We start from the raw sequence: 13,542 nt of genomic DNA, 5'->3' as shown, positions 1-13,542 counted from the left end.
TATTTTCCCATTCAATTCATTCATGGCAGGTAGACAAGATTAATGAGCCTCCAGTGGAGCTGCTGCCTGTAAGGGAATCAATACTCACAAAAGCTGGTTTCATAGTGGCTACTGGATCTGTGGAGTACGAATCGAGAATGAAGTTAAAAGTGAAATGAGGCCGTGGACGGCGGCCCTCTCCTTCTGTCTCTGTCTACGGCGCTCTGTCTCCCTTTCTCTCCTCCCATCTGTGGAGCTCAGTCTGCTGGCCCACACAATGTGCCCCCTGGATTGTCATCTTCAGTCTGATCCCGAGGACCAAGACCAACCCGCATTAGCATGCGCTTTACACACCAGCACACACCCCTGCACGTAGAGCACAAAACACACACACACACACACACACACACACACACACACACACACTCGGAGCTCCTTAAATGGAGAGATGCATAGGCCAAGACCTCATGCAAGTCAAATCTCCTTGTCTTGAAACCAGAGTCAGAGTGTGTGTAGCTCATGTGAAGAAAAGGAGGGTGGTAGACAGATAGAGGAAGAAAAGGAAGGAGGGTGTGAGAACGGGAATATTTAGCAAACCAGATTATAAGAAGAAGATGTTTTTTTGTGTGTATGCCTAAGGGGTGGGTTTGGTAATGTCCTGGGACCTCTCGGCCAAATGCTGTCACACAGAGCAGCCAGTCGTGACGGCAAGATGGCTGGCACCTCAGAGAGAGCAACAGTAAAGAAAAACTGTCGATGGAGCAACATGGGCCAAGGAGAGGGCAGAGAGAGAAGGGACTTTTTCTTTTTTCAGGGGACACTCCCAACATCATTAAAGAGAGTGCAGGCTAGGTTACGCCCAATCAAACTTTAACTACATCCCACCACACACTCCTCTCATTTGCTATGCACTTTATATCGGCAGTGTGAATATTTCCATTTCAAGCAAATGCAGGCTTATTCCCTGAAAGGAAGAAGGAGAAGAAAGATCCTGGGCGCTTGCCTTTTGCTTTCAGCGCAGAACTCCCAGGCATCTGAATCACTATTCAAGTGAGAAGAAACAGGCCTCCGAGTTCATTAACATTAACTAAAGCTCCGAAATTGGACAAAATAAATTGCCTTTTCAAAAGTTATACTAGCAGACCGCCAAACCAAGGCTTGTAATAAGCATCTCGTTGCTATCAACTGAATCCAAAACGCCTGATTTCATTTGGGAAATAGTGTAGAAAGAATCAAGCAATCATTGATATTAGGAAAGGTGGAGTTAATGCTGCAACCTGCTTCTTCATTGCATCCTTTTTAAGGCAGTGCGGCTTACATTTTGTACAGTACAAATTAATTCTAGCTGCATTGCATGAATGTGGATCTACTGGTCGAGCTAACAGGCTGCCTCACACACACATGTAGTCAACACACGGACATCAGGGAGCATGGCAGCAGCCCACACATACAGTGCAGGAGCTCCATCAGAGGCAGAATTCAGGGTTAACAGGCTCCTCTGGAGGAGAAACATGTTTTATTCTGCGCTGACAGCCAGAGCAAAATCATACATTTCCAAGGTCAACTCCCCTACTAGTTTCATCCTAAACAATTTCATTTTGTGGCCGACAGTGTGGAGAGTAAATAAAATTCAGTCCATGGTATGAATGAATAATTAAGGAAGAACTGTGATGCTCTTTGCCAACAGCCTACTTTAGGATTTCAAATAAGCTTCTAGGCATTTAGATGAACCTGAAGCTGGAAACACTAAGATGGAGCATTCAGTAAATGAGGCCATTGCCTGAGGTGTATGAGCTTCCCACTGCTAAGATCTCGTCTTCGGTTAGAAGCCAATAACACAACCTGTTCTCCCACCATATGGGAGGGCAAGCTTGTGCAAGAGGACAGCGGTATGTTTTGTTTCCACCTCTGCAGCCTTTTTTCTTTAACAACCAGATCAATTCTCCAGTTCGGTGTACACTGTGCAGACGTACCAAGAGAAGACAACAGAAGAGCCACACTGCACTACTGCTGAGGGCATCAGGGGAGGAGCAGCAATCTCCAATAACCAAGTAATGTCATGCCTGCCTTAATCCTGTCACACTCTCTGGGACCACATCCCTCCGCCACAGTCTGAGGAGGTGAGGTGTTCGTTAAACTGGATAATTAGACTGTATGTTGCCCTGCCTCTGACCAGAAAGTTTGAATGGGGGGAATTAAAAGATTCAAGCAAACAAAATGTTCCCTTTTTACTGACCTCATTACCCAACTGGACCACAATGTTCTGCACAGGGACGGCGAAGTCTCAGGAGTGTCAATACTCTCCTCTGTGTCTTCATTAGAGCATTACAAGTAAACTATGGACTTTGAAAACAAGCAATAAGTCATAAATAATAAATATCAAAATAAAACCAAACTCAAGGTTTTGATTATTTTGATTGGAATTTGTTTTTGTTTGTGACAGAGCCAGATCGATACACCAACCAGGCCAATATTAGCTTATTGCTCATATATGGTATCAGTGTATATGTCAGCCGATAACTAACAAGGATTTGTAGTACAGAAATGACAAATTACGTTTGAGGTAAAACAAGGATCACCATCGCACAGTTTGTCCACCAGAGAGTACCGACATGTTGATTCTTCAGCTGTAAAATGACTTTCTTAATATGTATCTTTGTCACAATTCTTTAAAACAAATCTGCATCAAGACTGTTTATGTGTTTGTTATGCTCTCAAATACTGACATCAGTGTCCAGAATTGGCTGGGCTATAATGTGTGGCATCTGGTAACTACATAATTAATCACAAAATTAAAGAGTAATAAATAAGAAATCAATAATTAAAAGTATACATGCCTGTGTATAGCTCAAATAAACACAAGAAGTTTGTGCTCTAGAGAAAGGATCAACACTGAAAAACCTAAGCCCTATGATAAGCTAATATGGCAAGGCTTGACTATACAATATACTATACTTAGTTGTAGCCCAAAGTGTCACACAAACATAAAATAAAGAGGTCAAAACTTTACATTAATACTATAACCGGACCCATACTGGATTTTAAAGGCCGATGTGACTATGATTAGGTCTGGGCAATATATTGATATTATATTGATATCGTGATATGAGACTAGATATGAGAGATTTGGGATAAAAAGCGATACAGCACATAGTTTCACGATATTTGTCGGAAACTATTTCATTTCTGGGATTTAACATTTAAAACTTTTTCAACAATGTTTAAACGGCTGGTTGCCATTGGTTGAAAAATTGTAAGGAAACATACTATACTCCCCTACTTACAGTATGTCACACAAAATTAATCCCTTTTTTAAATTTTTTTTTATACATATATTTTTATTCTTATTTATTTATTTATTTATCTATCTATCAGATTTTCAGGCTTTCTGTGTTTGTTTCTAAGTTGATGGGTGGGTGGGGTTGTCTTTTTGTCCTTACTGCTGCTGTGTGTTTTTAGTAATACTCTGTATATCTTTATTGAATCACCAATGAAAATACCTTGTTTATTAGATTAAACAGATGTTGACAAAGTTTTCCTTTGGGGACATACTTTACAGTTAAAAAAAGGTAATACATTTCAATATATTTTATCTCAATACGTAGCATATCTTAACGTATTTAAAATCGCAATAATATTGTATCATGACCTAAGTATCGTGATAATATTGTATCGTGGATCCTCTGGTAATTCTTAGATTTTAGATTCTGTAATATTTTACTAAGTGTCGTCTTTTCCTGTTTTTTAAGACAGGACAGAACACACTCACCAGACTCTTCTAGCTGTTCTGTTATTATATCTATCACATTTGTTATCTGTTGTCCAAATAACTAAAGATTATTCATCAAAACAAAACAAAAAAAATAAATAAATTAAAAAAAAATAATATATATATATATATATATATATATATATATATATATATAAATATTTTATGAAAGCACCAACAGTCAACCCTGAAATGTTGCTGCAATATTGATATTGAGGTATTTGGTCAAAAATATTGTTATGTTTGATTTTCTCCATATCACCCAGCCCTAATATTGATATCATAAGATATTACAAGCTATAACATAAATAATTATTTTTTTACCTATCTATTTCAACAATTGTGACCAAGAAATGTACTGTGCAGAACATCTTACAGCTGACAAAGAAGCTCAGTAACACTGTTTCACAACAAATCTTTGGCATTTCTGTTCCTCATTTTCTTCATTTATCGGCTGACATTTACACTGATGCAGATATATCTGCAATGAGCTAATATCAGCTGATATATCAGCCTGTCTGAGTTATTCAATGAAATGAGCACACAAGTCAATCTATGGTATTGATTTGTGCTGCACACTATAATGGAGGTAAACTCTTTACTTTGGAATTCACAGACTGCATACAGAGAGGGGATGAAGGTCGGTTTTTGTTAGTAACTTTAGTCAAATACTACCTCCAATTACAAGTGAGTGTGTACTTGGCAGCTTTTGACAAAACAATAAACTGGAATTATGTTGTTTATGTTTGCGAACGTCTGGCAGTGCTAAAGCAGCTTGAGCCGAGAACCTTCCTTCTGGTGCTCACACCTATAAAATCCCAAAGACAAGGTTACACTGACTGTAGACAAGAACGAATGAGTCATGCTGCCAAGGTGTTGTGCTTTGCCTTCAGGCTAAAAAAGTGTTTTGAACTTTGACGAGCTCCTGGAAGAGGCCTCGTATACTGGCCCATCTCCATGCGAGTGTTGACTGGAGTATTTCCAGACAGAGCAAACATTGGGTCACTTTGCCATCGTGCATAAATGCCCCACAAAGACTTCCACTTCAACTACAGCCTCCTTGCTCTGGGCTAGTGTGTCAGCTGTCCCCCTGAAATCAGTAGGAACACAACTGCAGCGACATAAACACAACATCTGGCACAGATTATAGCTGCATGTCGCTGAAATATATAACAAAGTTGCACTTTCACAGTAGAGACAATTAAATGAGCTCATTAGAGAAAAGATCCAACAATAATTACTAGTGAGGAGGTCATAAAAATTATACGGCAATCCAAAATGCTGCAACAATAATACATAATTCAGGTTTTGCTGTGTAGCCCCAAACACAGTTCAGACCGGGCCAGACAAAACATAAAGAGAGTCTTAAAGGGACAGTTCACCCCAAAATCATAAATACATATTCTCCCTCTTACCTGTAGTGTTATTTATCAGTTTAGATTGTTTTTGGTGTGAGCTGCTGAATGTCGGAGATATCGGCTGCCTTCTATCCAATATTTTAAAAGTGGATGGCACTTGGATTGTGGTGCCCAAAGCACCAAAAAATACATTTCCAAATCTCAACAGCAATGTCTCTTTTTAGAAATTACGATCAGGTTTCTCAAGATAATCCAGAGACCTTGTTGTGAGCAGTTTCATGTAGGGACTATTTTCTTTTTCTTTTTTTAACTACATCCGCCAACCACATCACCACGCAGTAGGAAGTGTGCATCTTCAGGTTTTTTTTTTTTTTAATGCCACTTCGAATGAAATTCAAGACCAATTTCACAATACCAAAATTTAAGAAAAAAAAAACATCAAGTGATATCAGTTAGTAAGGGTTATGGACTCCAGGTGTTTGCTGACAGCTGCCTGGGCAACTTTGTGTTTCTTACTCTGCCTGTGGGTTTTCACTGCCTGCCTTGACTCCATCGGGTCGAGTTTAAAAAACAGAAAATTAGAAATACACTCATCTTGTATGCATTGCTTTGTATCTGCTTTGGCCATACTGCAAAATCTTGGTTAACTGGCCAATTTTTATTGAAGCTGCACTTCAACAAGTTGTCGAGGGAATAGTAAGCTAGCTAGCTAGCTAGCAGACGGTGGATCAACTATTCTGAGCGTTCCCCCTGTAAACAAAATAAGAATTTTAAAACATTGATTTAAGACATTTTATGCCATGGTCTGGGTAAATACTCAATTCTGATTGGCTGCAAGATGTCCGTTAGGAAGTGATAATGGACATCTACTAAGTAGCTCTGGTGAAACTGTCTGTTCACAGTTCTAAATAAATGCGCCAGCTGCATAATAGTATCAGAATCTGTTTACAATTAATTTACAACACTGAGAGTAGTCCGTCAGTGCCTCATCCTCTAAACACCACAACAGGGAGACACGCTACTAACTCACTAGCCTACTTCAGGGTGCGGCCAACATTACATATGGCGTATAGTTTGTTCGTGACATGGCTGGATAGCTAGCTTGTCTCGTTGTTAAACATATTGTTGTATTATATTTACTGATTGTAGACTCTATGCAATCGTATATGTATGTTATAGCTTTCTGGCTAATAGCTGGGCCAAAGGATTCTATGGGCTGAGTGGACAAGCAATATCTCCGGTTGCTAGGTCGTATCTAAGGGTCGTCCTAGTTACTGGAGTAGTGAATAATGTATCCATTGCATTAGAATATTACGGGGCGGCAATCATTATCCCAGGTATTAGGTGAACCCTCAGGTGTTGCCAAGGTGATGAGATGAGAGGCTCGTGGCAGTGACAGCTCGAGATGTAAGCATTAATGGCATCCTCCTCTGACGACCTGTAACGTTAGCTAGCTCTGTGGTGCTAGGTGAGCTAGCAGTAGATGCATGCTTCCTTCTGTGCAGTGATACGCTTGGTGGGTGTAGTTTGGTAGAAAGAAAATAGTTCCTACATGAAACTGCTCACAACAAGGTCTGTGGATTATCTTAAGTAAATGGGTCATGATTTCTGAAAGGAGACATTGCTGTTGAGTTTTTCAAATGTACTTTTTGAGCACGACAAGCTGAGCGCCATCTAGTACCACTGTATCTCTCATACTTGGCATCTTACACCACAACAATCTAGACTGATGAATAACAGGTAAGAGATAGAATATGTGTTTTTGATTTGGAGGTGAACTGTCCTTTTTAAAGCCAGAAAAACTCAGCACACCACAGTCTAATAATTGCATCAGTGGTGCTTGTCAACAGCCTATCAGAGCTTTGCAGAGATATTTTGTATTCTAATCAATTTCCCCACACAGGAAGACAACATCCACAAACCAGACCCTCTCTGCCTGCCTGAGAAGTTACTGAGGCGATCAAAGAAGTGAACAACTCTGACCACCCGTGTACAAACTGCTGCCCAGAGCAGCCAAGCTATCGACCTCAGAGCCGCCATTATCTCAGCTCACTGGGGCTGTTCTGATAGGGTCGTGTAAAGGAACACTAGGCAGCAATACGATCTCCTCACTGTGGAGAGGAGGCATCAGCGGTGCTATCTGAGCCCATGATTTGCTCTGGCTGTTCTGGCATCGTAAACGCAACGTGTAAGACATCTCTCGTGGATCAGGCTGCACTGAGCTGCAGCAGTGTAGGAAAGTTGTAAAAGAGATGCGTGTTCTCGACAGTAGAATACAAACGATGTCAGGGAACATTACTGAGACATTAGTGGGTAGCTTATGCTAGCACTTAATTGAGAGGCTTGGAGGATATCATTAATCCTACTAACAATAAGAGGATTGTTGTAAGAAAATGGTGAAAGAGCATAAAGAGGAACCTGTACTAACTGCTCAGACTGACTGAATATACTTCTGCTCATTCACTGTTACACAACACTCCAATCTCACAGTCTATTTATATCAATATAACGGTAAAAAATATGATGATACAAGTGATGCTTCTTGTGTATCTCAAGCAGTCTAACAAACTAAGACAAATAGGGAATTTTGAGAAAACTTTTTCATCTCTGAGCAATCCCACACTTGTTCAGTGGTGCGTTTTGTGTGTTGTGTTTGTTTGCATGATGGGCTGTCTCTACAGAGACTCAGGTTACTTTCTGAAACCTCTGCAAGAGAAGTAGACGGGAGCTGAAGGGAGACAGATCTGCAGCTTGTATGTTCTTTCTGAATCTCAATTTCCAAATCTCTGCCTCTTGTCTTACTCTCTCAGCTCCTCAGCCGTTTTATCCCCATCTTCTTGTCTCCTCTAATCTCCTCTCTCTGCGGCTCGACTCAGCTCTTTATCTACATCCCAGACAAAGCATTAAAGTGCTGAATGGAGGGTATATTTAGTTAAGAATATCTACCGTGATAACAAACACAAGATGGGATTGAGAAAATGAAGATACACCAATTTAAGGCTGAGGAGAATACTCAGAGTGGAATAATGCAACACGTTTTGGGTGCAACATAAACAGCAAATTTAACTTCTTGAGAAATGAACTGTGCTATTTAGGTGTACAAACAGCTTTTCCATCACAGTTATTGTGTTTGCTGAAGGTCTGTGTTCAAAACAAGGCAGAGCTGAAATTGCTCAGCATCCCCCTCAAGACAACAGGTGGGCTTTGAGTTGACAGAACGGACAGAACAGTCTTTGTGCAGGTTCACCACAGTCAACACAATTGAGGTTTTCATTTAATCAGTTTTGTAGCTGTGGACGATTGTCTTGTGACTGCAGCACAAGCACAGGCTGACCCAGACCCAACAAGTCAGGCTTTGGAAAAAAGAGAACCCATTGTGCACAAGACACAAAGTGTTCATACAACTTGAATATATTTGATTGACTGATGTTCAAAATCTACTGTTCAAATAAGAGGTTTAACATTTGTTTTTGGGTAACAGCGCTCTATGATGCAGGTCTTCCACCCAATATTAAAGGGATAGTTCACTTCACCTTTCCCTCAGACAGCCTCTTCAGATGGGAAGCTGTTAAGTGCTTCAGTTCCCCATCTGTGCTCTCCTCAGAGCCACCAGACTCCATTGACAAAAGCTGTAATTTTGGCTCACTGATCACAGGAGCTGCTGGTGTACTGCTGCCTCACTCAGTTAGTTGTTGTGTCATTGTGTGACTTTGGTGAATCCAAACTAACCCTTTTAAATGCAAAAGTTTCACAGTAACACAAATAAAATCCCTGACTGAGGCAGCAACAGACCAGCAGCTCCTGTGTTCAGCGATGTTAAATGATCATTTTTCTCAATGGACTCTGGCTTTGAAAAGAGCAATATAACAGCTTCAGTTTCCTGTCAGAAATTGCTGTTTGACAGTAGGGTAAAGCTGTAGAAATATATTACAGCTCACACTTTAGGTGGCTAAAATATGTTTTGTTGCTGACCCACATCCACAGCAGTACATTACTTAACTTTTGTGGTGGTACTCCTGCCTGCTTATCCAAACATGCAGTGTGCCAACTGACATCTACTGTAGGTAATGCAATGATTACGGATAAGAACCTGATACAACCTCATATCAAAAGATCCGAACTATTCCTTTAATGGTTTGCTTCCTATGGCTTCTTATTACGCATTTTTAGAAACTACACTCATTAAATTCAGTTTCAATATATTTTTACATGTAGTTTTGGCTATTTGGTTTCTTCCTGATGTCAAGTTTTTTACAACTTCTTTTAGATAAGTTTTATCCATTTTATTTCTATATGTTGATGAAACATCTTGGCAATAAATACTGAAGAAACTGTTGCATTTAAACATATAAAACACCTTTAAAAACCTTAAACATTTGTCAATATTGACCTGTAGTCTACAGAATTGATAATACACACAATAACAGATCTCTATGTGTGAAACAGGGTGAGACCAAACACTTACCTCGTCCCATTCTGAGGTGAAAGAGGGAGATTTCTCAAGCCTCTTCTTGCCAGTGCTACAGTTAGAAACAGACTCGCTACGGTTTCCCAATCCTCCGTCCTCCTCACTAGGGGGCGACACGAGCAAGTCTGAATCAGACTTGGAGAGGCTGCGTGCCAGCTTCAGGTCCCCTGGAGGGCGCATCCTAACGGCAGATGCTGCCCCAGCCCCTGAGTCCCTTGGCTCCTTGTTCACAGTTGCATAAATTGCTTTTGGATCACAGTCCGTCAGGATAGCGGCCATACTGGGACGGCTCGGTGGTGGTGCAGCTGCTGCTACTTCCTCTTTCACTTTGGCAGGTTTTCTTGATTCTGGCTGGCCCTGGTTGGGTGGCGGGACACCTGGAAGCCTGAAGGGCTCCTCGCGGCAGTCGAAGACAGGGGAGGATCCGTGCAGGAGGCCAGTGAACTGCTCCGGGACACCTGCTCCCTGATCCTGGCTGGGCTGGGAGTTATCTGGAGAAAGAGAAAAGGAACAGGCAGAGTCAGTGGAGAAGGAGAGGAGTTTGTGAAAGCTGGAAAGAGGGCTTCTGACTGAAGGGCAGATCCTTAGAGCAGGGCTAATAAGAAACCGCCCACACAAGTCCAGAAACAGATCTGTAATTGTTTCCTACCAGGAGTGACGGAGAGAAAAAGAGGGAGAGAGGAGAGATGGAGCAAGGAGAAGGCGTATGTTGGCTGGAGAAATAACAGAATTCCAAACCCAGCTTGCAGCCGTCTGACGGCGATCTGCTGGTGCCTGACTGCCTGTATTTTGTCACAGGGAGTTGGAGCTAGTCATCTTCGTGACTGGCCTTACCTCACCGGCCCTCTTGTCTGTTAGGTCCATTTTCCCCAAAATGACACAACACTATGAATCCCCCGAGGCTATTGACTAAACTTGCATGCAAACACTCACGAAACTGCAACCACCAAACACAGGATAACACACACATCAGAATATGTAACAGAATATAAACAAGAAGACTTTGAAATGTCACCAAAGGGCAGTGAAACTTACATGGGCTGCCTTCTCCAACAAAAACAACTCCTTAATGACACTGAATGGCAGGAGCAATTATAAACAATTAGGTTTTCCTCCTCCCTCTTCCTGAGGAATTACTGCCACCTAAGCCTCTTTTCTACAATCAAATCAGCCACAGGATGCCTGTTGTCATTTACAGTGCGCTTTAGAAAAATCACAAGTCCATGCAGCTCTGTAGTCATCTTCCTTTGCGCTGCGGTGATGCGTGTTGTTATCTGCCGTGTGACGAGGAGCCCTCTGTGTTTTCTAATTCTAGCCCCTAATGGTGGCTCAGGAATGGAAATTCGAATCGCCCTACCCTCCAGCAGCCAGACTCCTGATAATTAGCCCTGTGACACATGGTGAAGGAGTGTGTATGTAGGGTGTGTGTGTGTGGACCATCGCTGCGAGGGTGACAGGGTCAGGGTGTTTGGTGACAGCGAATCTGGGGCAATGACTCCACAGGAAAAGAAGTGACCTGTTGCAACACTTCGTTTGTCCTTCACAGGAGAAGTTTCAGCTGACCATTCGCGGCTCGGCTCGGCTATCTCTCGACCTGCTGCTCAACGACATCAAAAGAGCTGACTGCGAAGACGTCATATCTGCAGTACACGAGGGGAGGAAGTGTACCACTCAACTGTATGACACGCAAACTCACTCTGACTTCACCAAACTGCCCCCATTATCGTTTCAGGGGCCATTTGTGATGTGCCAAACAACGCCCTGAACTCCCTTTTCACAAGTTTCTAAACACCTCAACATCCAAGAGAAAATGTGTGTGTGGGTGTTTGTGTGTGTTACAAGGGGTGAGTGAGTGTACTGCGTGCATATGTCAGGACCGCAGCCAGACACCCACCCTCTCCTTGGCAGCTGGGGAGTGTGAACGCCCTATGAGCACATCAGTCTGGTTCCAACAATCTCACATGGTGTTAACCCTTGCTGAGGCCACTGAACATGCAGTTCTGCGGTGGAAAACGTGCACAGACACAATCTGAGGTTATGCGGTTCTTATAGATACTAAGTGAGGTCACCGCACAGTTGGGATGTCTGCATTTCATTTGGCAGCGACAGCCTCATGTCTTACTAATGATGTCAGGTTTGCTCTGCAGACACTGTTGGCTGTCAATCCACCGTCTGCATAGTCCAAAGCCAATCTGTGCTGTGCCTGTACAAACTCGGCTCTGTTTTTACTGTAGATTCAAAGAGATTTGTGACTCTGTGTCATATACTGCAGAAAGTCAATAAGGAGCTTAAGGCCATCTTATTGATATTTGGACATTTACAGTAAAGCCAGGACACAAATACTTCTTGTGCCGGTCAATAAAGACCAAAGAGTGTTATCATATTCAACACCAAAACATATACGTTATAGGACATAGCATCTATTTAAAAAGTAAGGAGTCTCAGTCCTGTGATTTACTCAAGAAGCGTTTATCCGATCGACGTCACACTTGGCTGAGGACCCAAGGAAGTGCAGTGCAGAGTGTGAGCTTTTGAGATCTACGTGACATATTTATTAGTGGTGCATTATGTACACACTACGTAATGTGTTGAGAGGGGACCCCTATTAACTTTTTCACTGCCAAACAACATACTACAGGTTGTTCTCCATCACTCGCTACTGTACATTTAAGAACAGATGAAAAAAGAGAGACCGGAGATGTTACTCAAACATACTCAAACATTTCAAGTATCCGTGATGTAACTTCTGAGATGAAGGCTTTTGTTCCAGGAACTAGCCTTATGCTAAATAGCTAGCTGTTAGCAAATGACATGTATACTCTAGGTGGCACGATGTTGCAGTAGTTCGCAGTCACCTCACAGCAAGAGGGTTCCTGGGTCAAACCTCAGGGCGGGGGAGCCCTTCTGTGCGGAGTTTGCATGTTCTCCCTGTGTCAGCGTGGGTTTTCTCTGGGTACTCCAGCTTCCTCCCACAGTCCAAAGACATGCAGGTTAACTGGTGACTCTAAATTGGCCGTAGGTGTGAATGTGAGTGTGAATGGTTGTCTGTCTCTATGCGTCAGCCCTGTGATAGTCTGGTGACCTGTCCAGGGTGTACCTCACATTGTGCCTAATGTCTGCTGGGAGAGCTCCAGCAACCCCACGACCCCTAGTAGGATAAGCGGCTATGGAAAACGAAGGAATGAATGTACACTCTAGCATAGCTAAGGGATGGGATTTTTTGGTTTCCATCCAAATGTAGTGCAAATTTTAATCAAATTTTCAGAAAATCTGCAAATGCATGTGATTTCCATCCACTACCGTTCTGTGAATACTGGGGTTGGTTCATCGAGACATGTAGTAGGTGGAGCTTATTCTCTAGTCAGGTGCCATTACACCACTGCAGAAGAAGAACACCAGTCAAACCTCAAACAAAGGAAAACGATTGACGTTAATAATGGAGTACAATGGAAGGATAATGGAAATAGAGAGTTTTGAACGACTAATATTACGGCTCTGTGCTCTTGTCAAGGTTCTGGTAACAGCTCTGAATCTGTTTCCATTGTACTTTGCATTTACTTTTTATCAGTACACCAACTTGTCCACGTGCCCCCTGGTGTAAAACCTTTTTTTTTTTTTTTTTGCCATATTCACAGATGGTGTACTCGCCCATACCTAACGATAACTGTCTCAGAGAATATCACAGTTTCAAAGGATCACGGTATTACAGAATTATTATCATTATCAGTTAGAATGATTCTTGAAGGACGTAAAGGGAAGGGTTATTTATGGTTGAACAAATGTTTTATTACTATAAGTGAAACCGGAAACATTTTTTTTAATGGAAGTATGTGCTTAAAGTCTGCCTCTTGAAAATAACTTTTCATATCATGGTACACCTTGAAACTGGTTTATCGCTGCAACCCTACGCAGTGTCGAGTGTGAAGTTGTTTGGATGAGCGGTTCTCGAGAAAGCTGCAAGCAGCAAT

General features: G+C 42.0%; 1 protein-coding gene across 11 annotated transcripts in view; it reads right to left on the bottom strand.

Annotated features, from left to right (window-relative positions):
• Positions 1–13,542, bottom strand: part of anks1aa (ankyrin repeat and sterile alpha motif domain containing 1Aa) — a 102,698-nt gene that overhangs the window by 41,423 nt on the left and 47,733 nt on the right. For all 11 annotated transcript variants that reach the window (XM_078169876.1, XM_033628578.2, XM_078169874.1 and 8 more), the window contains one exon: positions 9,572–10,065. In XM_078169876.1, coding sequence (XP_078026002.1) covers positions 9,572–10,065 — 494 coding nt within the window. The remainder of the gene's footprint in view (positions 1–9,571; positions 10,066–13,542) is intronic.

The sequence above is a fragment of the Epinephelus lanceolatus genome, chromosome 8 (assembly GCF_041903045.1).
Source record: "Epinephelus lanceolatus isolate andai-2023 chromosome 8, ASM4190304v1, whole genome shotgun sequence".
NCBI lineage: Eukaryota > Metazoa > Chordata > Actinopteri > Perciformes > Serranidae > Epinephelus > Epinephelus lanceolatus.
Note: the sequence above shows the minus strand (reverse complement) of the source record. Positions and strands in the feature narration are given on the sequence as shown.